General features: G+C 40.5%; 1 protein-coding gene across 23 annotated transcripts in view; it reads right to left on the bottom strand.

The window, feature by feature from the left end:
• Positions 1 to 27,860, bottom strand: part of TPK1 (thiamin pyrophosphokinase 1) — a 269,647-nt gene that overhangs the window by 62,053 nt on the left and 179,734 nt on the right. The window contains exon 8 of one of the 23 annotated variants that reach the window (XM_085220024.1): positions 1,052 to 27,376. The exons of 20 other annotated variants lie outside the window; for them this stretch is intronic. In XM_085220024.1, coding sequence (XP_085076150.1) covers positions 27,291 to 27,376 — 86 coding nt within the window. In that variant the 3' untranslated portion in view covers positions 1,052 to 27,290. Of the gene's footprint in view, positions 1 to 1,051; positions 27,430 to 27,860 lie in introns of those variants that run through there. 2 more of the 23 variants (XM_010708247.4, XM_085220026.1) reach the window with 2 other exon arrangements.

Raw genomic sequence — 27,860 nt, 5'->3', positions numbered from 1 at the left:
CACTGCACGAAAGACATTGAGGCCCTGGAGTGGGTTCAAAGAAGGGCAACAAAGCTGTGAGGGGTCTGGAGCACAGGCCTTATGAGGAGTGGCTGAAGGAGCTGGGATTGTTCAGTCTGGAGAAGAGGAGGCTCAAGAGAAACCTCATTGGTCTCTGTAATTACCTGAAGGGAGGTTGTAGTGAACTGGGGGTCGGCCTCTTCTCTCGTGTAACTGGTGATAGAACTAGAGGGAATGGCTTCAAGCTGCGCCAAGGGAGATTTAGGCTGGATGTTAGGAAATACTACTTATCTGAAAGAGTGGTCAAGCACTGGAATGCCCTGCCCAGGGAGGTGCTGGAGTCACTGACCCTGGAGGTGTTCAAGAAACACCTTTGGATTTTGTGTTGAAGGATATGGTTTAGTGAGAACTATTGGTGATAGGTGGATGGTTGGACTGTATGATCTTGTATGTCTTTTCCAATGTTGGTGATTCTATAATGGATGAAGAGCTGGCTGTGGGATCAAGTCCAGAGTGTTGTGGTCAATGGCTCAATGCCATTAGAGGTTGGTGTTCAGTACTGTCCCCCATTGGTGAGTGAAGGGAGCAGTACTCTTTAGTATCTTCAACAGGGACACTGACAGTGCGGTCAAGTGCTGAGACAAGTTTGCTGATAACACCAAGCTGTGGGGTGCAACTGACCAGAGGGATGGGATGCCATCCAGAGAGACCTAGATAGGCTTGAGCAGTGGGTTCATTGCAGGGGAGTTGGACAAGATGGCCTTTAAATGTCCCTTACAGCTGTAAGGATTTTATGATTCTAAAAGGAAGTCAACATGAAGTTTGTTCTTCGGAACAAAGTTGTTGAAACAAGTTTTTTGGAAAATCTGCTGATTCAGCAAGCAAGCATCTGCCAAACTATTGCTGTATGTAAAATCAGCAATTATCTTTCAGATTCTAAACTTATTTTTTGCATTTGCTGTCATTCATAGTAAGAAACAAAGGCACTTTTCTCCTAATGCCAGCATCAAAGTGGATATGCTCAGGCAATCACATTTAGTAAAGAGACAGGTTGGAGGCACACTTCTATTTTTTATTTAAAACAGAAACTGTGGACATATGTTTATCAAATATGCATTTAAGAAAGGGAAACTTCCAAGTTACTATGTGATGAACATTGAAAAAAAATAGTGTGTTGAGAAATGTACTTTTTAATCTTAGAAGAAATCATAACCCTCCCATCCCCTTAGTATAGTAGGATTTGCTTCAGTCCAGCTTAACTTTACAAAGTCATTGACACCGTCATTGCCTCTGCTGAAAACAGCAGCAGAGTGAGTAATGAACAATAAAACTTCCAAGGCTCCAAAAGACATTAAGAATGTGCCAGGGCATGGAATACAGCAGGATGTGTACATTTCATTATCTGTCTCACCTTCACAAATCTCTCCAAGATTAACATAACTCCCAGTTAACATAAATGGTCTTTTCAAAATGTGACTAAGGCTAGGGTGCTCTCAGGAAGGTGAGGAGCTACCACTATCAAGATTACTTCACCTTGGAAATAGACAGACTTGTTTAATATCCAGAGTGTGATGTCTTATATCAATATTTTGAGTGTTATATAAACTTGCCAGAGAGACTGAATTTCAGGAAAGGGAAACAGGAGAAAATTACTTCCTTTAGTTTAAATTAACTCTGATGACCTTCCCTCATTTCCCTAAGGAAGTGGAGGAGTATACTAAATGATGCTCATTATTTTCCAACGAAGATGAAAATGAGGAAGGCGCTAACAGTCATCTTACTGAGTTAAATCTTAATTCCCTGTTCTAGTGATTTTTCTCGTTATGCTCTGGATTAAAACAAACCGAAGACCCTAATAAGTACAGATGAAAACTTACAATAATGAGGAGCAACAACACTAGTAAAGAAGAAAACGGTGTTAAAAGGAGTTGGGAAAAAGAAGAATCCAAAACTGCCTCTATTTGTGTAAATTATATAATTATTTTTCAGTGTTTGTAACAGATTGCAGGTCATGTGAGACTTCTGAAATCAGAAGTGCATTTCTCAAAGATTGACAGCTTCACTCACTACTCAACCAACACACAATGCTGATTTCTGAACAGAAGGGAGTCCAAGCAGGGTTGCAATTAAGCTTGGGTAATTAATTAGCCTTCTGTTCTAAACAAAATCAGAAGAATAAAGCCTACAGTACTTTGTTGGGTGTTTTTTTTTTTTTCAAAAGTGGCCTTTAAAATTTATTATAAAGGCTCTTAGTTGAATGATTTGATTTACAGCCAGTAAAATCACAGAAAAACAACTGCTGTACTTTCATAGCAAAAAATGCCAGAGGAGCACTCGTTTTTCAGTTTCCAAGTTGCACCAATTATTAATGTAACACCTTAAAAAAGAATATTAGTATTAATATTACTAAATCAAATAAGATAGGAGAAAGAGAGAGTTCCTGAGACTGATCAAACCTGAAAAGCTTGGAACAGCTAGGAAAGCACCCTCCAGCACCCACTGCAAGGCAGCAAAAGACCACCCCACCAGGAAGGGCCAGATCCCATAATATAATGTATAGGGGAATAGGTACCCGGAATTGGAGTATTAACACTTTAACTCCCAGTGCACTACATGATGTTATGATGCGGAATACTGAAAACCAAAAAACATAAAACCATGACATTCTACCCCTTATTCTACATCACTACATCATGCTTAATATATATACCTATATACAAACAAACAAACAATGATTAAAATGCATCACACACACATGTCTATATACATATATATACATAGATTTACTGACTGCACTCCCCCAGCATCAAGTTTCCTTGTGGTACACATTGAACATCCCCGTTTTTCTGCATTACCTAATACGATGTTTTGGGCAATAGCATGGGGTACTGCATATGTTTCAAGCCACCCAGTGGTTGCCTCCACCATGGTGAGCACATAACACTTACCATTGCGAGATCGTGGCAAGGTGATATAATCCACCTGCCATGCCTCCCCTTATTTATACTTTTGCCATCACCCTTCCTCCCAGAGGGATTTCATCCTCTTGGCTTGTTTGATTATGGCACATGTGTCACAGTCATGAATAACCTGTGCAATAGTACCCATAGTTAAGTCCACCCCTCGGTCTCTAGCCCACTTATATGTTGCATCTCTTCCTTGACGGCCCAAGGTCTCGTGGGCCCACTGAGACAGAAATAATTCACCCTTGTCTGCCCCCTCAATTTTAGCAGCTCGGTCTACCTGCTGGTTATTTTGCTGTTCTTCAGTAGCCCAAATCTTGGGTACATGAGCATCTACATGGCGCACCTTTACAACCATATTCTTTATTCAGACAGCAATGTCTTTCTACAGTTCAGCAGCCCAAATAGGTTTACCCCTTCTTTGCCAGTTATTTTGCTCCCACTGCTGTAACCACCTCCATAGAGAATTTGCCACCATGAGTCAGTATAAAGAATTGGCCACCTTTCCCGTTCAGCAACATCTAAGGCCAGCTGGACAGCCTTTACCTCTGCAAATTGACTTGATTCTCCTTTCCCTTCAGTGGCCTCTGCAACTTGTCGTGTGGGGCTCCACACAGCAGATTTCCATCTCTGATGCTTTCCCACAATATGACATGATCCATCAGTGAACAGGCAACATTCTTAGCACTTTTGAAATCCATGTGTTTACTTTTAATGCTGTTTTTGCTATATAATTCTGACTTCAAAATGAAACAGAATGCTCCCCCACCACGTTCAAAGCTGTCACTGAAAGACTAGGTAAAAGCAGTGAAAAAGAATTTCTCTTTTAATGCTCCAGTACAACCCACTGATCGTGCTGTCATCCTCCAACACATGATGAAGAATATCTAAGCAGAGAAAGCTGTGGGGGACATAGTACACTGTTTGTGGATCTATGCTTGGTAAGAGATAAGAGCTTTTATTTAAAAAACAAATTTGACTTCTTTGAACATAATATGTTGGATATGCAGTGTGTTTCCAGTATGAAGTCAGGAAAAAAACAACAAATCTGTTCAGATGGACAGGAGGAGTAGAGTCAAAGGCAGGACAAGTAAAAGGTGATTGCTCCCATGCACAGCCTGCATCAATGCAACATGCCTGTTGTGATGGCAAAGGAAGATATTCGGCATTGTAAAGATGTCTTTCTGCAGTGCTGGGATTCACATGTAAATAGAAAAAAAGTATACAGCTCAAATTGCCATGGAGAGTGAATACAAAACTATTCTAACAGAAGTGGCAGAGCTAAGTGCTTCAGCTAAGTATTTAGTAGGACTGTAACAGCTATCTGACCATACCAAATATTAATTACATAGGGATCTCTCTCACTGATATAATTTTTCTAAATTGTCTCCTCATTGGCATCTCTCTAATTGTTTCTGGTAGAAAGGATCATATGTCTTTATACTTCTGATTGGTGTACAACAACATATCTCTCAAAACTCTTGTATACTGGCAGTACACTTCACCTTTGAAAAACCTGTGCGTACTGAGGTCTCATCTCGAGGAATTTTAAGATCTCCAAGAAAAGAGGTACAATGTGGGGACAGGCAAAGCCTCCATCTGTTGAGCAGCTCTGCTTTCAACTCATCCCCAGCACTGCTGGCTGCTGCAGAGTAGGGACTGGGAGGTGCTCACAAACCCTGGGTATGGAGCATCAGAGGAGAGCTGTGGGCCAGCTCCTTCTTGCACCCTGCAGGCACAAGGCTGGCTGAGGGCAGCTTGAGGCTGCAGGAACTGGTGGATGGTCTGATCACAGGGTTTTATATCTGCAGTTCTCATAAGCTTCTCTTGTCCCCTGAAAATGCACTGCAGCAACTGCAAGCCCTACAGCGGGTCATGCTTCTGCTAAATCTGACGAGAACGGAGGAATTCTGAACTCATTACATGTTTCTTTGCTTAAAAAGAGCGACCAGAAACACTCTTCCCTGTAGCTTCAGGGTCTTTACTCAAGATCATTATTTTAAAAATTGTTTTCTTTTTTTTAAGGTGTGTACACATAACAAGAGAAAGGGATCAGTTAAGAAGAAAAAAAAGAGAAGTGCTAGTTTAACCTATGAAACAATAACCTTCAATATAAGGTAAACCAGATATTGTCAATGCGACTAGGAGGAGGAAAAAAGAAAACTTTGAAAAATATTTGCATACCTCTGAGCATCTTTCCCAGAACAGCACTCTCAATGCAAATCAAAATATACTTGCCTTATTCTAGACCAGTTTGATGCCTTTTGGCCCTGTTCCCACACTTGGAGAATAAGAGTTCCAGTTAGCTAGAAATGTGATCTAATTTCTGTCTAATAATCTAAATGATTAATTCCTGTCTTTAAAACCCCTAATGACCCAGGTGTAATGCCATCCTTTCAGTGTCTACTCCAAATCTCCATTCCTACAAGAAGACTGTGGCTCTGTAGCTGTTTATTTTTTTTTACTGCAAAACTTACAACCCCTTCCCCACTGGGGGTTGAAACTAGATAATCATTATGGTCCGTTTCAACCCAGGCCATTCTATGATTCTATGATATGCTGGCCTGACTCCAGACCTTGTTATGTTCTGTGTGCCTGAGAAGTACTAGCTGAAGGAAAAACCAATATGCTGATGGGCTCATTTTCTGCAGTAAGGGAATATAATCTACTAAGACTGACACATTACTTTTAGCAGTCTTCCCAGTAAATGAGCTGCCCTGAATACTACTGTATTGCAAAGGCAGAGTTTATGTTGGTGCTGTCACAGAGATTGGCTGTGTGGCTATTGAAGCACTTCTGATTTACTAATGATGATTCCAAAGAAAATTAAAAAAGAAAGAGGTAAAGACCTTCAAGATTACGACCAACTGTCAACCTGAACTGATGAGTCCCATCACTAAGCCACGACCCTTAGTGCCACATCTACACGTTCTTTAGACACCTCCAGGGAGGGGATTCTACCACTGCCCTGGGCAGCCCATCCCAATACTTAACCATCTTCTCCTTGAAGGAAATCTCACAATCAGTGCTGAACAAAACACAATACCATCTCAGTCTGATGTACTCCAGAGTGAAATCATACACTGCAGAAAACAGCACTATCTAATTATTTTTCAATTTAGCACTGATCAGTTTTTCTGAGTATCCCTTGCTGGCCACCAAGTTTGCATTTTAGTCAAGTTGCAGAATAACAAGATGTATTAAGTAATTGTCTAACTATAAAAACCAACTACTAAATCTTTCAAGAGCAGACAGAATAATGAATATGTATGTATTCCAAAACTGAAACGTACAAAGCAATACAATTTTACTAATAATGAGCTTTGCTTTGCTGCAAAATGTCATGAGATTGTATCAGGTGACCTGCATTAGCTAAACACTCAAGTGTTTGATCTACTGCTTTGGGCTGTTCATGAAGCAAATTCTCTACAGAGAAAAATCTGCTCTGCTTTGCTTCTGAGACCCTGGAGCTCCCACATAGTTATCACTGTGATTGTCATCCCCAGCCAGATTAGTGGCAGTGAAGACTTAAGTGTCATCTCCAGACTATTGCAGAAGCTATATATTTCAATCAACCGCTGCTAGCTCTAGCAAAGCTTCATCTGACAAGGCAGAAGGCCTAAAATATTAAGTACCGTAATTCAATAAATTTTGCTTTCCAAGAGAAAACACTGCCCTTTCAAGCAGTAGGATGATTTTTATTCTGAAGAATTTTCTACTACTGCCATACATTAGCTGAACCATTGATTAGCATATGCAGGAATTTTGGCACCATCTATTCCCATCAAATTTTCCAATTAAAACATGGGAAGATCACATGATTCACTCTCAGCAGGAGCACAGCACTGCCACTGCTTGCTTCAAGGGACCCTTCACTACTCTGCCTTTTGATCCAAGACACGAGACTGACAATCATTAATATCTCTAACTTTAAGCTCATGAACTGTTTATCTTCCCATTGCTTATATCTAAATGAGAGGGAAAGCAATTTAGGGTACTGGAGCATAGAGACCAGGCAAGTCCATATCTAGATAGCACAACACTTGCAGCACAAAATAACATTACAAAAAGAATCAGAAGAACTACTTCTGTACTAGGGATCATACATCCTCAAGATCAGCCATTGCTTTATGGGTTATTTGGGACGATCTGGTATTTCCATTCAGGGACTTAATTTTAGGAATCAAGCTTTCTGCCAGAGGTAGAGAGTGGAAGCAAAAAAAAGGTATGAAGTACTACAAACAAAATTTAACATTACCCTCCTGAAGTTAGATGGTGCTGATTACTGACTAAAGAGGTACCTCTGATAAACCGAACCCATTACCCCACATATATTCAAGTCCTGTCTACACTTACAGTTGCAAATGTGTCTGCCATCCACATAATGAATTTCCATCTTTTTTTCTTTTTTCTTTTTTACCTGCACTGGGTATGAAAATGAAAGGAGAGGAAGGAGAGAGGGAGAAGAGAGATTCATGTCCATACTACTTCTGCACAGCAGAAATCTTTACAAAGCTATTCAGTTGTAAGGGATGTTTAAAGGTCATCTAGTGCAGGTGCACCTCTGCTAGACCCATTTAAGAGCTGACTGCCAGTGGGGAAGGATCTCTTCTGGATATCCATTCCACTGGAATCCATCTTGTGAGCCCAGGATAGGGTGAGTGACTTTCTTTCCTTACTCCAATATAACAATTACATCAGCCAAGCTCCTGGATATACCATACCATCTGTATATCCATTAATTATACACACATGAAACCCCAAAAGCAGCATTTCTTTCAAAATGTATTTATCCCACCAGTGTTGGATTTTGTTACTAGAATGTGCAGATTTTTTTCACTCACCAGCTTTTTCCATTACTCTGTACATTAATGTTATGTAGTAGCATATAAGTCACAGATGTAGAATAGCTGCAGTAAGAATTCTCCAATGTTATGCTCCTGGCAGCTGCTAGCATAGTGTATCTGCAGCAAAGTAAGGAGACGTTAAAACCTTTAGAAAGCTTAGTAGTTTTACCTTCCAAGATGGTGATGCAACATGCCAAGCAGGTATCCATGGAACACCTAATCTGTACTTTAAGTCCTAAAACTGATTTTCCTAAAAACTGTAACTCTAAACAGTAACATGGGCTAGAGATAAGCTTTGTTCATGATTGCATCCTGCTCTAAAGCTTTCCCTCTGAGCCAGATGAGGCAATGCTCGGAAGAAGTTACAAACGGGTTGAGTTTGAAGAGAACTATTATTTCTTTAAGAGGGCTTGAGGAAAATGGTAAAGTTTCTGCTTGCCAGGTGAGTTACTAAGAATCTACTTGTCAGTAATCACAGCTTGACAAGAGTAATTAACAAAATGTCAATTTCCTAAGGCATAACAAATAGGATTTTCATGTACCTCTACTTCCACAGAGTAAAACTTAGGTTACCTTGTAGCTGCATAACCTTCTACACAAAGTGCATTTAGTCCTTAGGAGAAGTTGTTAAAAGTCCTGCACAAAGGAAGCATGTTTTCAAACAAAGGAGCAGAAGTTCTCTGAAATCCTTGCAGTCAAAGCCCATCAAAATGCTGAGGCAGACTCTTGACTGCCAACTGAGTTAGACAACTCTGAAAGCAATCCAAAGATTTATTTTACAGCAGCCCTAGACTGCACTAGCAGAAAGAGGCTAGAGATGCTAAACAGAGATGTGGCAGGCTAGATTTTTCCAACTGAGAAACACATACTATTGTTGTGTATGGTGTAGGCAGCCCACTGGGCCAAGGAATGCTTTCTGAGGAAGGATGAATAGCTGTAGTTCTCTGCCCAAAAAAAGAATGATTTAAACTGAAATGATGAATTCCTAATCTGGACAGAGGGAAAAAAAGCCTGGGAGAGGAGTCCGAATTAGGAAAGTACCTGATATCTTGCTAGGAAAAAGAGTCTTAGAATGATAGAATGGCTTAGGTTGCAGGGGACCTTATAGATCATCTAGTTAGCTTTGAGAAGAGAAAGCTCCAGGGAGACCTCATTGTAGAGACCTCATTATACCCTCCTAGTACTTATAAGTGAGTGATTATAAGAGAGCTTATGATCAAGAGGGGGACCAATTTTTTACACAGTCTGATAGTGACAAGACAAGGGGGAGTGGCTTTAAATGAAAGGAGGGGAGATTTAGGTTAGTTGTTAGGAAGAAATGTTTTACTCAGAGGGTGATGAGGCACTGGAACACGTTGTGCACAGAAGTTGTGAATCCCCCATCTGTGGAGGCATTCAAAGCCAGGTTGGATGGAATCCTGGTCAGCCTAATCTAGTGGTTGGCAACCCTGAGGGGTCAAAAGAGCAAAAAGCAGCCAATGCTGTCAGTCTAGAGGGGCATGGAGATAGGAGCCATAGACAATGGTCAATAATGAGATAATTATGAAAGGACTTAAAAGACAGACAATATGGTGCACTATTTTCCTCTCCCTTCCTCAAAAGGCAGCCAGCTCTACTTTAGAGGTGCTTGAAATGCAGACTGTATTTCTCTGTTTACTGTATTGTACTTCAACCATTCTGTTGGATTTTTTTTTCCTGACTCCATTTATATTTCTGGTCCCCTAAGCATCTTGTGGCACTCAGTTCCAAAGTTAAGCCCCGTGCAACACGGAGCAGTCTGGTCAGGGACTGCACGGTGTGCTTGTTTGAGGGAGTAGGCTTCAACAAAACAGGCCATAGTTCTAAAAGTCCCTCTAGCAATCCTAGCAAAGTAAGTCACTGTCCTTTATAGGAGCTTATCTCACAGGTTACCTGGCTATAAACACTGTACTCTCGCACTGATAACTAAAGGTTAAAGGGCTGTGAATGTGGAGAACACATACAATGCTTGAGTTATTGGGAAATTGAGTTTAACTCGATTTTCACACCTACACACTTTTTTATTTTAAAAACAACCAACAGACGACCAAATGTTCTAAGTGAAAGATTGTATCTTTATGTAATCTTACTAGATACATTTTGGAAACAGTTAACTATGTACAATCATACTAAGCACACACATACACACAAAAACAACAACAACAACAGAACAAAAAACAAGCAACAAATTCTTTTAACCTAATTTACTACTACAAGGATAAAAACAACCCAAATCCCAGAATACTATGATTCCTGCCCTTTCATTAGGTTTGCTTGTGGTCTCAGATAAGACAAATGCTCTGTGACTCAGTTTCCTCGATGAAAAGAATGGGAATGCAGCATTTTCTCACCACAAATGTGTATTCCAGATTAGGCAGTGCACTTATTTTTCATAAAGCACCCATCTAAGCTCCTGATGGCAGGTGCTATACAAGCACAGTGAATGATTTCCTTATGTTTCTCCACTTACTTCCCTCTGTGGGAGCGAACGCCTTCCTATTATGAGCAAATGCAGCCAGGAGCTACATACCTCAGTGACTGTGGCTGACTGATGTGGCATTGGTTATGCAAATAGGCAGCAAGGAACACTAAATTAGTGCATAAACAAATCTTAGGCAAAATGTACAGGTGAAAACCTAGTACACACTAAAAATTGTATGGTCTTGAAATTGGTGTTCTGTTGTTAAAGATCCCAATTCTATTTCCCATTTTAATTTTCAAACTATTTCAGTACTAATGTATAACTGCAGAATGTGTGTGGAGAAAATACCGAACTGGTTATCTTCCCCAAATTTAGAAACCATCTATTCTGAAGTTCTGTTTGGCAAAGCAAATTGTGGGACTCACAGACTAACTAAGCACTGGAACATAAAAAACATTTTCTTCAGTGCAGGAGAAGAATGCCCTTAGTTGAGCTGTTCGCCTGTCACCTCCCGTGGATCCCTTGTCTGCATTGCTGGTGCCAAGACAGCATCTCACTGGGGTATTCCACAAAGGTTAATGCAGACAGCAGACAGACAGCACTTGGTGTGTAAGGAAACGGAGCAACCATTTCACTTGCATGTGAAAGGTCAACAAAACAGAACATCATTTTCTTCTTTCACACAGGCTCAATAAAAGGCATATAGCAGAAAAGCCGTGAGTTCATTGTCAGCTCTACGATGTAATTGGAAAAGGAACAACTGGATTCTGGCACTGCAAGTGAAGTGATGGAAAAGAAACAGAGCAGGCCACTTTGACTACAGCATTGGAGTGAACCTGCAGAACCTCACTCAGACTCACAGAGAGTCTGAATGAAGGTAGTTTATTAGTTTTTAAGGTGCCACATCGGTGCATTGGGCTAGCACCGCCCCAATTGCATAACCAGTGGCTCATAAGCAGACATATTTATACCACACAATAGGCACACTCATGATTCTGCAAAGTAAGAAATGCTAACTCACTCTAGACAGTGGGTTGTCCTATGCTAACTAATTCTGCGAATGTCTTCTTGCTTTTCACTCCTTCTTGGTTCTTTGCAGTGTGTAGTTAGGTCCTTTTGAATACGGCTTCCTTTGTGGTGGTTGGTTTGGTTTCTTATCTGAAAACATTAGACCTAGAATTCCAGGAATTTCCTACTTTGCAGTGTGCCATCAATAGGCAAAAGCTTAGTCCCTTTTCTAGTAGGCTTCTCCCAGTTCCCGCTTATTCCTAGTAAGCCACTCCTCAATCTCCACCTTTGAAGTGAGTGCTCCTTTCCTCATCTATTTCTGTGAAATTCAAGTGGGGATGTGGGGGGGTTCCCCTTCTACATGTACAACTCCCCTGTACAAAGACCATCCTAGGGTCTCTGCCTCCAATCAGAGTAAGGGCTTTGGTTTCAGAAACTCTCACTTTCTTTTCTTTATTTGATTTATTAGCTTCAATTCAAATCCTATTGTATTATATTGTATTATCTCATGTAATAGATAAGAGTCTTTGTTCATTAAAATGAGTCCCAGAGTAGCTACATAACAAATAACCAGGGCTAGGGGGAAGGAGGTTGTAAAACCACACCGTTCGGCCTGGCAGGGCAGATTGAGCAAATATGGCTAGCACAGCATTCTGTAGAGATCACCTTTAGGTCAAGGAAAATCCGCGAGGAGGATGAAGCAATCTTCCTCCCCATGACCCCCAGAGGGCAGAACATGACCCCCTAGCAACAAGCTGCGCAGACGCAGAGTACACCGAAAGTGCTATGTCAAGAGAAAGTGAAGGGACTATAAGAACAGAAGGACTGGGGGGGAGGAGTTGCACGCCATTGGTGGAGCAGAGACTCCCCGGCTGCCCAGCACTGTTTTGCTTACTGTCGCTTGCTTTAATAAAATAACCTGATTCAATTGGCTTTGACTCCTGCCGATCATTTCCAAACTTATAACATCTCACATTCCACTACTATATTTAGTGAACTAAGCTTTCTTCCTTAGCTTGCTGCCACCATTTTCCTTCATCCAGGACCATTTATCTACCTTTTCCCTTTTCCCCTCTTCTCTTCTCTCCCCAGGCCATGCATTAATGGGTCCCTTTGATCCCTTGTCACACAAACCAGATCAAATTGTGACATTCATTTTTTCTTACAAAACATTAATATCCGCTTTGCTGCACCAAAATGGGTGTTTTTCTGAAGATCTAGGGGACAAAATCCAACTCTCTCCACAGTTCTAACACCAGTTATTTTCCTTGTTGCAGTTAATCATCTTTTTTCCAGTAGCACAGGACTACAGGCAGGATGAGAAGCACTGTGCAGGCACAGAGTAACAGCTAGCCCCTGCCTCAAAGAGTTAATGAGACAAACAGCAGGAGAAGAGGGACATCTGACTAATGGGAGCTAATGATGTGTTCCATCCCTGGTTCCAGCCTGCTGTGCTGTCCACTCAGTGAGCAAGTAGTGCTGTGAGCCATAGTAAATAGTAACAGTTTGTTTTTTTTAAAGGCTACCTTCATCATAAGTAACCGCTGAAGGATTTCTTGAAAAGCGAATCACAGGATGTATACCACAAAACTGGCAGAGAAAGCCAGGAAGTACTGGTGCAAAACTAAGACTGACAAGCAGCATAGGAATTGTTACCCTGGCGAGCTGGAAAATGGCATAAAATGGAGAACAAATCACAATAGTCAGTAAAGTTCTTCTGTGGACAGACACTCAGCTGGGACACAAGTAATTCTGGTAGCAGTAAAAGGAATACAAGCCAAACTCAAGATCCACTGACAGCAATGCAATGTTTTCCTGAAGAATGCAAAATGAATTGCCAGCAGGAACGCTCCCAAAATTCCAGGCAAGGCTTTAACACTTCGGTTCTGTTGTAGAACAATGCTAATGCTCAAGCAAGCATGTAGTGTAACAAAAGACAGCCAGAAGGAGCACGTGGCACGTGCTTACCTTCCAGCCTGCCTTCCTAGTGCACACTGCAGGCAAACAGCACAACCTCTACATGCACACACAGCGAAGAGCTGTCTCTCAGAACCCGCCGGTGTTGATTTACAGCTGACAAAAATTCGTTTGCAGGCTGCTGGAATGTTACAATGTAAACACACTAACACTTTGCATTTAACAGAAAAAGGAGTGATATTTAATTTTTCTACTACAAACAGCTAAGACTTGTGTTGATGTTAATGTTTCACTCTGGCCCTTGAATTGATGAAAATTTTCCTACCCTCCACCAAATCCCTTGTTTTGGCCAGTCTGGACTGCATTTTAATCTGGATTGAAAATTTTGCTCTATGCATAGAGACGAAGCCAAAGAATAGTGTTAATTGTTAGCACAGGAAAAAACAAACAAACAAACAAACAAAAAAAAAACAAAAAAACAAACACCCAAATTCATATCCCCTGAATTTCGATTATGTGGCTGATTCACTCAGTCCTGGGTGTCTTGTTCTCATGCAACTGTGCAGACATCATACCATATTCTAATGCTTTTAGAAATTCCATGGAAAACCTTATGACTGCTTAAAAGATCCTGGTGTGTATCCAGAACTCTTTTCTACCAGAACTGTCATATGAATCACTGACTTGTCGCAGGGATCTGACAGCTGTACTGATAGTGATATAGGCTGGTTTGCTTAGCGATACGGATTAGTACATTAGTTTAAGAACCAATGTATTGGTTTAGCAAAAGGAATCCATAAGTGATAGTTCTAAAACTTTCCATTTCAGCTTTAGTGGGTGAACAGTCTCTTTTTCCTCAATAATTTTGCACTGGGGACATGACAGAATACTTTTTATCCTCTGCCTCAATGATTTTGCTTCATGAGAATTACTGCAGTCACAACAGAATACTTTTATCTTTTGCCTCAAAATGTGCAAGGACATTTTCCTCAGGTTCCACATATATTGTTTTTAAAAAGTGGTTCACTACGGCCTAACAAGCAATGGAAATGTTCCAAACTGGGGAAATGTGGATGACAGAGAGTCAAAGGCTTCAGTGATGAAGCTGATGGTGAAAAAAGGGGAAGAAGTAGGTGGGCACTCGACCACCCTGAATAACACTGAGCCTGCCCAAAGGGACATTAATACATATCTATGAGACCTTGAAAAAGCGAATATGTATACCAAAGAAATGCACACGTATGTCTTAACTGTATAAATGTAGAACCAGAACTCTGAGAGTTCTGCTTGTCAAGTTGCCCGCTGTGCATCATGAGGAATAAAGGAATGCCACTAACACCACACTGGAGTTAGAGTTTTCTTCCTGGATTTCGGATGACAGTAGGAAACCACATCTCCTGAACTACAGTAAAGAAGTCACATGCAAGAAATATTTGCAAGTCATTTGTTCTTTCATGTCTTCATATTTTGCCCAGATATTCAACAGCAAAATCAGGAGGAATTTGTGTAAATCACTGTAGTGATAAGTAATACATAAAAATGTGCAGAGCTAGAGAAGGGAGTTTTGCAGTGTTAGATTCAAATATGAACCAGCACCAATAGCTAGACATGGATACTGAGATTTAAGTTTCTGGCACATTATTTCACATACAGAAAAGCCATTTCAGGTATATATGAAGGTTATATCTCCTGCCGCAGAGCTTGACTTTAGTATGTATGTACTTCTGCACGTGTTTAGCTTTACACGCTGGACAATCCTCTTGTATTTAACGAAATCAGCTACAAGTATGAAAATACCAGGGAGGCTAAATCATTGGATAAATCTGGAGTTTAAGCTCTCCTAGTTCAGTGAAGTAAGGAACAGAGGCACTTGCAGATTACCATACTAATAGTTAGAGTCAGTTTGTAATTTTTCCATTAATTCCACAAGCTTGGTATTAAGCTCTAATGCTTTTATAAAATATTAATTTTTCAATGTACTGGAGCACATTACAAAAAAGTGAGTTTGTGAGAGTTTTACAGTTATTTCAGACATTTGAAATACTTTTGTGTATCAAAGCTGTTCATAAGAGACAGGTCACCTGATGCTCATCTTGTCCATAGGCCTGTGCAATGGCTTAGGTTGGACGGGATCTTAAAGACCATCACACCCCCTGATGTGGGCAGGGACACCTCCCACTAGACTAGATTGGCCAGGGCCCCATCTAATATGGCCATGAAGACCTCCGGGAATGGGGCATCCACAGCTTCTCTGGGCAGCTTGCTCCAGTGCCTCCTCATCCTATATGTAAAAAATTTCATTCTAATATCTAAATTAAATCTCCTCTCTTTTAGTTTAAAACTGCTTCCTTTTGACTTGTTACTACACATGGTGACAAAGAGACACCTGGAGCCCCCTTCAGATGCTGGAAGGCTGCAAAGAGGTCTTCTTGGAGCCTTCTCTTCTCCAGGATGAACAAGCCCAACTTCCTCAGCCTTTCTTTTTAGAAGAGGTGCTCCAGCCACTGGAGCATTCTCATAGCCTCCTCCAGACCCATTCCACCAGCTCCAAGTCTTTTTAATGCTGCGAACCTCAGTGCAAAACATAGTACTCAAGGTGTTGAAGGCTAAAACATCTTAAACCATATAATGAATGGATTCCATGGCAGAAACGCTTAACTAGCTTATTTGAGTTTTAGTGAACATTTTTAAAAATTAAAGCTACTCTGCTTAATTCATTAAAAATAATTTAATATAAAGAAAATATGCTTTTTTTTGGGGAGGGGGGAGAGGAAGGGGAGCAGAGGGAAGGAAAGGGTTGGCTAAATTTATGGAAATGAAAACTAGATTTGACATGTAAAACAGATGCAAAACTGACCACGCTTCAGCTTCAACTAACTAGACTCAACTATCCACAATAGCAAATTATTGTAATTATTATTAAATAATGTTAGGAAATATAAAACATATTAAAAATCAGAATGCTAAATGTCAAGACACCATCACCCAATTTCAAAACACACTAAGAAAATACCCTGAAGAATACTGACTCATTCATGTCACAATTTTAAATTCTACATTAAGTTTTTAGATTCTTAATCCAGATTCATCATATCAAAGCTTTCTATAATTGTGCTTTTTAAGCTGTATTGGTGCTCTACAGAATGGAAAAACTTCTGACATCTCTGTAACTGCTTTTCCTCTCTCTCTTTTTTTTTTTTTTTAAGTAGCAAAACAAACCATATAATTCTCTCCAACTCCTTTGCTTTAAATCAAGAAGTACAAGTGCTCAAGCAGCTGTTTAGAAAATAGTCTTAAAAATGGCATAATTAAGTGGCATATCAATCAGCAGTGATGCAGTGGTACTGCTGTTGTGTGTGTAAATTATAGAGCAATGCTTTGCGTTTGGGAAACCTAAATGTACAATCCTGAGGTTTCTTATTTGCAATTAGATGATAAATACTCTGTCTCATGCTTAACAGCAGGAGAATCTATTCATCACAGACTGTGTTTGTACAACACAGAAAGGAAGAAAATCCTAATTGGAGCAGACTTATGGAGAAGTTGTTAGGAAGGAATCTCCAACACTGAAACCTTAGAAAAGAGGAATTCTTATTAGGTTTTCAAGAATGACTTAGCTATACTGATACTGCTGTAGAAAAATCTATATGGACTATAGGATCTCTTGACCTCTATTCCATGCCCAATTAAGTGGATTTACTATTTATTTTATGACATGCACCATCTCCTACTTAAAATATATTAAAAATATTCAGACTTGTTAGAAATGTTTCATTGGTTTTATCAGTATTTTATTAAATAGAGGAGAAAGCTTCAAAATGTAAAAATCACAGCAAGCACAACTACAGCATATAGATTAAGACTTGTGCTGATCCATGGAGACATGCTATACACATTCATCTGTTAGTATCCCATAGACACACTTACTCTTGGATATAATAGACAAAGAGGATGACTGAAGAAATGCCAAGGTTGCGAAGACATCGACCTGAGGGTTATGGGATGTTAGAATTTAAATTTGTCTGTAAAATTTTAATTCAGGTTCTTTAGCATTCATCCTTTGATTATGTGGTCAAATTAACCAAGCAGACTTCTTAAGCAAAAAGTATCTTCCGAACTGGCAGACTTTGGGCCCTGTCTATTTTCAAGGCCTTATGCCTTATTTACTGTATAGATTTAAGCCGCAGAGAATGTGTGCACATTTAAGTCCTCAATTGCTTCTTTGTGGGGCTCACTAAAACAGAAACCATAATGCCACTGCATGTGCTCAGCTGCTGCAGAGCAATGGCACAATTGATCACAGTTGTCAACGTCAATTGAGTCTTAGAGATAAAACCACAATGTTCACTTCTGAGCATCCTTGTCTGCTCTGCTGGACCAGCCCTCAGGAACCTCAGCATATTGAGAAAAAATCACCTGATGTGTACGTCCACAAACCACCTGCTGGGAGGCAAACTCCAGACAACTCTTGAATGGGTGGACCTGATATCACAAAGTAATAGGAAGCTTTCCTTGTTTTTAAATCCAATGGCTAACGCCATCTCTAGCGACTGGATCAAAGCCTGCAGTAGATCCTGAGGACACTTGAGCTGAGAAGGCTACTGACAGAAGCTGTAGGTTGTTAGCCCCAAATAGCAGTAGGAAATGAGGGGCCACTAACAGCAGAGAAATAACACCACCAAGAAATTGTGGCATCAGTTCAGAGCTTCAAAAGGGAATATGCCATCCATCTGTTTAATCACCTCTGGTTTTATTTTCTCAGACTCTTTATTCTCCCCACAATTTGACCTTATATTTCCTTTCTTCTCTCCAAAACCCATCTCTGATACCAAGTGCGATCTCCTTGCATTCCATTTTTCCTTCTCTGTTTCTCTTTTTCTTCCCCTTCCTGTCGTTGCCCTGATTCCCCCATATGCATACACTGCCCCAAAGAAGTCACAGTTGCTTCTACTGCAAGATATGCATTTATCTATTAGAAATTTTTATTTTCCAACCCACCTGGAAAGAATAGATTTGCTTAGTGATCTGTAATTGATATGTGCATCTAAAAGTAGTAGTTTCAGAACATAGTAGTCATCACATTAGTTGTCACTGGTTGATTAATTACACATCAGGATGCCATAAATAACTTACAGCCAAAACATAACTTTTTGTAATATACAACAACAGTCAGTAATGATATCTACCAGAATCCTGTCCTCTCCAGAGCTTTATACAACAGGAGGGAAAAATTCACCTCTTCCTCTTTTCCACTAATGCCTACTGTCAGTAATAGGGAGGAAAAAAGGGGTGCATGGGCCCTTCAGAAGCAACATACAAAGTATTTAGAAAAGGAACAGCGAATGAAGAATTGAGACATACCAGAGGGAATAGAACTGCCTGTGATTAAGGTACAAGAATAGATCAGTGCTGAAGATGTCCCTCAGTGCTCTGTTTCTGGAGAGAAGAGATCAATCATATTGGAGTATCTACTAAGATTCAAACAGAACAAAAAGAATGGAGAGATTACTACTGACACTTACAACTCCTTCAGAATCTAAATAGTGTGTTGTCTGAACCCTTTTTTGTTTTTGGCTCAGTGCTTGCTTTCTAAGGCATTTCATGTGAAAGAGTCTGACTTATCTAGGAGATGAGAGATGGGTGTTGCTGTGTGGCAAACAACATCACTTTGTGGACAATTCTACATTTGAAAGCATTTCTTTGGAGCTGTTTGCCTCCGGAAGAGAGTGCTCAGGAGTGTTTACTGTCAGAAGATCTGGCCTGTGACCAAATAGCTCCAGCTTGGTATGGGAAAATTGGGGAATGATATCATTGTGTCTGTCCTGTGAAAAACAGGATGCAGGTGGGCACCTCCCTGCTCCCTCTTATCTCTTGGCAAGGCCTGAAAGGTGGGAACAAAGCAGTTTTTGCTGAGGTCCCAAAGACAGAAGCTGCCACTCCAAAGAGAGCTGACTCAACCACTTTGTATTTGAGCTGTCACTCCAAAGAGAGCTGCCTCAACCACTTTGGACTTATAAATAAGTTTGTACTACCACTGGAAAGCCGTCATCGTCAATCGAACAACAACCTCAGACGACCCATCACTACTGAAGATCAACGTCTGAACTAGGAGGCAATGCTGAAATTGGTGGTGGAGACTCTCTCTCTCTTGCTTTCTCCAAAGACTCCTTGGTTTTGTTTCCTATATTTTCCATTGCCTGTCTTCCCTTCCCCATCTCCCTAAACTACTAGGATTTGTAATAAACTGGTCAGGCTAACATTTGACCCGCTGTGTCTTAATCTTGCTGTCGGGTATACATATATCAAAAGAACATCCTTTCCCTCCTATAAATTGGAGTGAGACGTGTTCGTTAACTGTGCCATCACATACAATTTTTAAAGTTATTTTAAAACTTTAGCAGACGCCAGCCAGACACGACTGATTTCTTCTCATCCTGATTCTAGCTCTTTTGTGATCCTGCAGAGAAGACTGGAAATCGGCAAAAAAAAGCCACACACCTCAGAGTGCTACCTTTTGCTTGGAAATCTCCTAGCAGCATGACATTCACATTGATTATGGATCTGGGCATCTAAATATGAAAACAATTAAAGCATATTTGCAAGGGATATGACAAATGAATATCTGCATTCTGACTAGTGTTTCATTGACTTTCATTCAAATGCAAAATCATGTTTCAGCATTGACTCTACAATTGTTCAGAAGAGATGATTTTCCAATATCCACAGGTTGACTGATGAGAATTCCTCTAGGACTAAACACCTTAGGTATGAATTCAAAGGTCTCTTTCTGCTTCCAGAACAAATTCTGCTACCAAACCCACTGAGAAAATTTCAGAGCCAACACTGAAATCCAGACTTTATACTTACATCAATCTAAATGGTAGCTCCCTGAAGACCTCTCTTCTCCAGAAAGGTTCTTAGCGTTTACAACTCCTACCCTTCAGTAGCAGCAGATTGTTTCTGATTTTCAAGTGATTTTAGAATTTTCACCAATCTTTTGCAATCAAAGAGTTGAGAATGATCTATATCAAAACTGGGCTTAAGCAAAACACCTATTTCTTCATATCTCCAAATCATATTTTCATTAACAGAAGGAACTGAAGTTATTATTGAGGGGATGTAAGGGAAAAAAAATAGCATTTTGCTCTCTTGATCATCTCTCAGCTCAGTTGTTACACTACTATTAATAAAGAAATTAGTTTGTGTAGCTGGAGTGTGTCATGGCAACACAGCTAAACAAGTGCCACTAGTTCACTTCAGGATGTTCATACCTATGTGTGACAGGAAAAACCTCAAACCCTCACCTCAAGCTCCTTCACATAGTCTGGCTGAGTTTTCCAGCCGCTGTCCAGAAAAACATGCACCTTCAGCTTTAGGAGCCAAGCACTACTGAATTCTGTGTTCATCTCTCCTTTAATACCACAAAGTGGTATCATAACAAGCAGTGCTAAGTAGTGCCCTTGCTACTGATATGCTGACTCACATGGATCCACTGGGATGCCAGGCTGCCCCCTCCAGATCTGCTTTGCTGTAGAAGCATTTCAGCAGGCCTCACATGTAATAAATAATAAATGACGTGGGAGGCAGGCAGGCTCCTGCAGGCAAATAGCTTGAAAAAGATCAAAAATGCCCAAAGCTTTCGGAGCAGCAGCAGCATTTCTTTCACTGGACTACCCAGGGTCCTAGCACTGCAGTGATTAGGGAAAAATAACTCACTGAAGCTCTGCAGATAGATCCCATCTAGTGACTTGTGGAATCAAACTCTATTACCATGAAGCAGTTATAAAGAAGGTATGTTTATTCAGTGCTGCACACACTGGGTGCGGGGTGGGGGGGGTAGCCCCTACTAACCTGCACATTGCGAGGTTCTATATTTATAAAATGAATACACATATATTCATAATATTTCTAAGAAAAGTAATGGTTATTACAACCACTTCAAGAGATTCGTGACAGTATTCCTCACCCTTTGTACACTCCCAAATCCACCCCTAACTATTGCTTCTATGCACGTGCGGTGCCTGCTGGTGGTCGTCCTGGTGGCTGTGGGGATGAAGGCTGTGTGTCTTACTCGCAGTGTGCTTCTGACCCCAGTGCAGTTTGGGGAAGTATTCCAGATTCAGCTGGTTCAGTTATTAGGATAAGGCTCCTTGGACCAATCAGCAGGCTCCTGGGGTTACGGTTGAGGTACCCCACATCTTTCCCATTATTTGTGTTCAGCTACTTTTACAATATAACAAATTAGCCCTTTATTCACTAATGGCCTGGGAAGTCTGGTACCAATGAAGAACAAAATAAGAGAGAGAAGGAGAGAAAAGCAGAGAGGAAGAGTGGGGAATTCAGCTGTGAAACTTTTTCACTCTGTCACTGAAAATGTACATACTTCCACAAGTGTAGTAAAGTGTGCCATATAAACTGTTATCAAGCAGGTTGGAGTGATTACAGAAATAGCTTCACTGGTACGGAGATACTTGTCCTCTGTCTTAATTCATGGCATTTTCCAGAGTGCTCCCTTACTCTGGCTTTCTTTCTTTTTTTTTTTTAAGAAGTTACTAATTTTTTTTTCATGTTCTCCTACCACATTGTCAATGGTTTAATGGGCTGGCTTGGCCCAGTCCAATGACTAGAGGGGCGGAGGGATTTTGCAAATCCACTCCTCTGGAAAAGGGAAACTGGGAACCTCAGAATAATTCAAAACAGTGGTAACAATCTGAGGCTGATTTACTAAATATAGTATCAGAATGCAAGATAACACACTATAATACAATATAATTAGAATTAAAGCTAATAAATCAAATACAATGAGAGAAAGATTGTCTGAAAGCTGAAGGCCTTACAGTAATGCTGAAGCGATGCATGCGGTTGGGACAAGCAGCAGGGAGGAGAGGCTGATGAAGAAGGTAGGTCTGATGACCTACCAAGGTCTTGTAACTGTTCCCCCTGAGCTGAAATGATAACAACACAGCAAACAGTCTTCTGGGGTATGTAGCTCTTCCCTTCTGGGATAGGTGCCCGGAACTGGAGCATTAACACCTTAACTCCCAGTGCACAACATGATGTTATGATGTGGAATACCGATAACCAAAAATCATAAAGCCATGACACACATAAAACCCCGTGGCTTTTGTAATCTGTTAGTCCCATCTGCAACTCCCAACGTCAACAAAAACCCACTGAAGTGAAAAAAACAGAGCAAAGAATATACTTTAACAATGTAAACAGAGTCAGAAAGATTTGGGATCTCGTTTTTCCACCTGTGAAATGAGCAGTCAGCAGATGTACAGTCAGAGGAAGAAGGTCTTGCTCCTGTTGCTTTTATTATTGCTTTTTGAAGTGAAAAGACAGTAGCAGTCTTTTCAATGGCAACAATTTTACATCAATTTCACTTTCTGCCCAACAAAATCAATTTGCATGAAAATTATCTGGAAAGCACACACATATTGCATACAAACACATATATATACATCTATATCTTTCCAGTATATAGGTATGATGCACAGCATAATAAATGCCTTAGTCATGAAGAATAAATTATCAGGCAAAATTATATTCTGCAGTAATTTCCTAGAAAAGGAACCATTTCTCAGAAAAGTTTACCACTGCCCTCATATGTCTTCTGTGATGAACACTGCAGCTGATTTCTACCCTAATTCAAATTCTGTGAAAGCACCACTGTGGACCTAATGACAAATGGTGGGTAATTCTGGCATGATTGGATTTTTCTTTATTTATTAGGTATGGGAGCTTTCGTCAGCAAGCAGCCAGATGAGTCAAATCAGATAAAGCATTATCTGATTCCTGTGCTGTAAGTCAGATTTAAATAGAGAAAAGATCTATGTCCTTATGGGGATGGAAAGAATATGTTTATAATGTGTTCTGAAAATGTATTGCATAATAACAAGTATGGATAAAAAAACTTTCTCATCTCTATAAGATGAGAGCTAAAATAAACGAATGTTTTGCTTGCATCAACTAAGACAAACATGCAAAATGCATGCTGCATCCTCATAGACACATAAAAAAATACTGAATTCCACTATATTAAAAGTACAATCAAGAAATCAAGTGCATTTGTTTCTCAGCTGGTATCCTACTTGCAACTTGCAATACAGCTTCTGTCTTAGGTATTTATCCTTGTCTTTCTCTATTCAGAGACTATGAAATCTCATGAATGCACCTGTAGTTTAGATGCTGTTTGACTACACTACAGGATTTGCATATTTTAATCAGCACAGCAATCTAGATACACTCAGACACACACATAAATCTGTGTTAAACATTAAAAACCTTGATTGAAAGCCTGATTACCTTTGTTTTTATGTGATGATAATGTAGAGAAATAAATAATAGAATCATTAAGGCTAGGAAAAACCACTAAGATCATCTATTCCAACCATCATCTCATCAACACCATGACCACTAAAGCATGTCACTCACCACATCTACCCTTTTCCTGAAAACCTCCAGGGATGGTGGTGACTCAACCACCTCCCTTGACAGCCTGACCTAATAACTCATTATACTTTCAAAGAAATTTTTCTTAATATGTAACCTGAACCACCGCTGGTGCAACTTGAAGCCTTGATTACCTCTAGTTCTATTGCTAGTTACCTGGGAAAAGAGGCAAGCCCCAACCTCACTAACAACCTCTCTAATTGTAGAGAGCAATAAAGTCTCTCCTGAGCCTTCTCTTGTCTACATTAAACATCCCAGTTCTCTCAGCTGCTTCTCATAAGATCTGTGCTCCAGACTCTTCACCAGTTTCACTGCCCTTCCCTGGACACAATCCAGAGCCTCAGTGTCCTTCTTGTAGTGGAGGGGCCCAGAACTGAACACAGTCCTTGAGGTGAAGCCTCACCAGTGCAATACAGAGGGACCATCACCTCCCTAATCCTGCTGACTACACTGTATCTGATACAAGCCAGGATTCCATTGGTCTTTTTGGCACTGCTGGCTCACGTTCAGCAAGCTGTCAACTAACAACCCCAGATCTTTTTCCTCTATCCAATTTGCCAGCCACTCTGTCCAAAGCTGCAGTGATGCATGTAGTTATTTGACCAAAGTGCAGCACCCAACACTTGGTCTTGTTAAAGCTCATACTGTTGGTCTCAGCCCATCAATCCAGCCTATCCAGATCCTTCCAAAGGGCCTACCTACTCTCAAGGCAGATCAACACTTCTCTCAGCTCGGTGTTGTCTCCAGATTTACTGAGGGGTCATTCAATCCCCTAATCCAGATCATCATTAAAGGAACATCACTAGTGACTGGTCAACAGCTGGATTTAACTCCATTCACCACCACTCTCTGTCCCTGTCCATCCATCCAGTTGTTTACCAAGTACACCTGTCCAAGCCATGGGCTGCCGTCTTCCACAGAGAATACTTTGGGACACAGTCAAAGGCTTTACTAAAGTCTAGGTAGATTACATGCACAGCTTTCCTGCCATCCACTACATGTGTCACCTGGTAATAAAAAGATAAAAAAAGATCAGGTTGGTCAAGAAGGACCTGTCTTTCATGAACTCATGCTGGCTAGGCCTGATCCTCTGGTTATTCTGTATATGTCACATGATCTTACTCAAGATTATCTACTTCATAACCTTTCCCAATACTGAGGTCAAGTTGACAGGCTTATAAGTCCCCAGATCCTCCTTCCAACCCTTCTTGTAGATAAGCATCACATTAGCAAGTCATTAGTTATCTGGGACCTCCCTGGCTTGCCAAGACTGTTGATAAATGACGGAAAGTGGCTTAGCAATCACTTCCATCAGCTCCCTCAGGACACTCAAGTGGATCTCATCTGGCCCCATGACCCCGTGAAAGTCCAAGTGGAACAGCAGGTTGCTAAATGTTTCCTCTTGAATTGGGGGTGGGGGGTTTATTCTGCTCCCTATTCCTGTCTGAATACCCTGAATATAGCTGGTCTGACTATTATGGATGGAATAGAAGGCACTGAAAAGCCTTTTTTTCATTCTCACTGGTAATGTTCCTCACTGCATTCAATCAAGGATGGAGATTCTTCTTGGCCCTCCTCTTGCTGGTAGTAATATAGTTGTAAAAACATTTTTTTATTATCTTTAACAATGGTGACCAGATTAAGCTCTTCCTGGGCTTTTGCCTTTCTAATTTTCCCTCTGCATACCCTAGTAACATTCATGCACTCTTCCCAAGATGTCTGACCCTTCTTCCAAAGACAGTAAATTTTCTCAGTTCCCCGTTCATCCTGGCTCGTCTTCTTTGCTGGCTTATCTTATGGAACAGGGGGATAGCCTGCTCCCATGCCTTTAAGATTTCCTTCTTGAAGAATGTCCAGCCTTTCTGGACCCCTCTGTACATCAGGACTGACTCCCAGGGGTACCAGTACTAAAGTAGTAAGGGTACTAAAGGTACCCTTGTACCAAGGGTACCAATGTACTAAACAACTTAAAGTCTGACCTCCATCCTAATTTCACCAAGAATGGAGAACTCAAACAATGTCCCGCCGTTCTTTCTGTTTGTCAGACATTAGGTAAAATAGTGTACTTTCTCTAGTAGACTCTCTTACCAACTGTGTCACCAAGTTCCTGTTCCTGTGTCAAGGAACATCCTAGACTGTTTCCTCTCTGCTGTATTCTATTTCCAGTGAATGTCAAGTAAGTTGGTGTTCCCCATGAGAATAAGGACCAGCAATTGTATGAATTCTGCCAACTGCTTACAGAACACTTTAACTGTCTCTTCATACTGGTTGGGTGTCACATCTTCCCCTGATCCTTACCCATAATGACTCAACATTATCATTCCCAGTATTGAGCTCTACGACCTCAAAATGCTCCCTAATACAGAGAGCAAATCCACTGCCCCTCCTTCCCAGCCTATCCATCCTAAAGAGCTTATAGCTCTCCATTGCAACACTCCAGTCATGAGAATGATCCCACCACATTTGGGTGGAGGTGACTAAGTCATAGTTTTACAGTCTCACAAACTCTTTTAGCTCGTCTTGTTTGTTGCCCATGCTGTGTGTGTTAGGGTAGACACACTTCAGCTGGGCTCATTCCCGGCCCTGGAACATTACCTCCAGTCTCAAGTTAGGCTGGTTTTATCCCATACCTTCAAATCTAGCTTAATGCACTCTCAATGAGCCCTCGCAATTCCTGGGCTAGAATGGTTTTCTCACTTTGACACAGACAGACCCTATCAGTTGCCAGCAGGCCTGGTGCTGATGAATAAACTGTCCCACGTTAAAAATAAATTAAAATTCTTCTTATGGCATGAGCCTCTTAGACTTGTGGGTTTTCCTGTTCCTCTCAGTATCCTTCTCTGTTTCCTAATGGACTGAGGAGAATAGCACCTGAGTTCCCACTCCATCAGCTAACCATCCCAATGCTGTGAAGTCTCTCTCTACCCATCAGAAACAGGAATACCGAGACTCAAAGTATAGTCTATAACACATCACTAAGGAAGACTGTAAAGGCCTGAGATTCTCTCTTGGAAATGGAGAGCAACAAGTACTGGGAGATGGGATGATGGTGCCATGTTAACATGAAACAACAGGCATTTCAATACTTTGGTGTCTCCCAGAGAGAAAGACTGAATTATGTGTAATAAAAATCTCAGTAAGTCCATACCTAGCTATGTCTCCTAATAACCTGAAGAAGTTTGTTACAGCATAATCATAAACAGATGAAGAAACCAATTTCTCAACCCCATCCTAGCTAGGAGCTACTAATATAACTCCCACTGTGTTCCCCTCAAACTGGGACAGGCAGACTGGTAAACTGTTTCCTTTAAGAGGAACATGTGGAAAACTTTGTTTAAAAAAGTACAAAAATATTTTTGTTTTGTACAAGGTGACATTTAGTTTCAGCAGTCTTCACAAATCATAACTCCAGGAGTAACAAAGCCATTTCATTGGTGATAGCAGACAAATCTTTAAAATTACTCCCTTTCTAATGAGCATCTTGTAAAACTGATGAAATTTATGACATTAAACTAAAAAAAATTCTGATTATAAATAACTTGCTTTCTAAAGGAATCAACCAAAACCTCAAAAAAGGACAGCAACCTCGCAGAGCCCACCATATTTTGATCCACGTAGCAGCATTTTACAGAATGATGTAAGCTTCAAAGACTTCCCCCATTACTGTAAGGCTGATGTGATCTTCAGATCACTCTGAAGGGCAGAACATTTGATGAGAAATGGCTGGTCCCTTGCCACAGCATTCACTGTGCAGCAGAAGTGAGCAGAGGAATATTCTGTAATTTACCTGTCAAATGTACTTATCAGTACAAATGAAAATATTTCACTTTTTTAAACTTAAGAGACAGCTCTTACAACCCAGTTTAAGAGAATGAAATCATCACTAGTCAGAAAGCTCTCCATCCTTTTATCTGGCCAGTCTCTCATACCCTGAAATTCATGCCGTATTTATATCCTATTATTTTCTTTAGTGAATACAGCTGAATCATTCAGTGGAATCAGTGGGAGAGTGGGCAGGAAAATGAAGATGATTTCAGTTTTTCTTTGTTTTTGGCCAAGAAATCTTTCTCTACAAATAGCTGTCCCACTTCTCTTCCCATTTTAAAATCAGAAAAAGACCAAGATATATTTATTCAGAGTTGACAGACAATATATGTAAAGCAGTTCAGGAGAAGTGAGGTAGCTTGAATAATCTGTATCACATTATTGTTTGCCTGTTGTAACTTTATG

This window comes from Meleagris gallopavo, chromosome 3 (genome assembly GCF_905368555.1).
Source record: "Meleagris gallopavo chromosome 3, MGAL_WU_HG_1.1, whole genome shotgun sequence".
In the NCBI taxonomy this organism is placed as follows: domain Eukaryota; kingdom Metazoa; phylum Chordata; class Aves; order Galliformes; family Phasianidae; genus Meleagris; species Meleagris gallopavo.
This window is presented reverse-complemented; position numbering and strand designations above follow the sequence as displayed.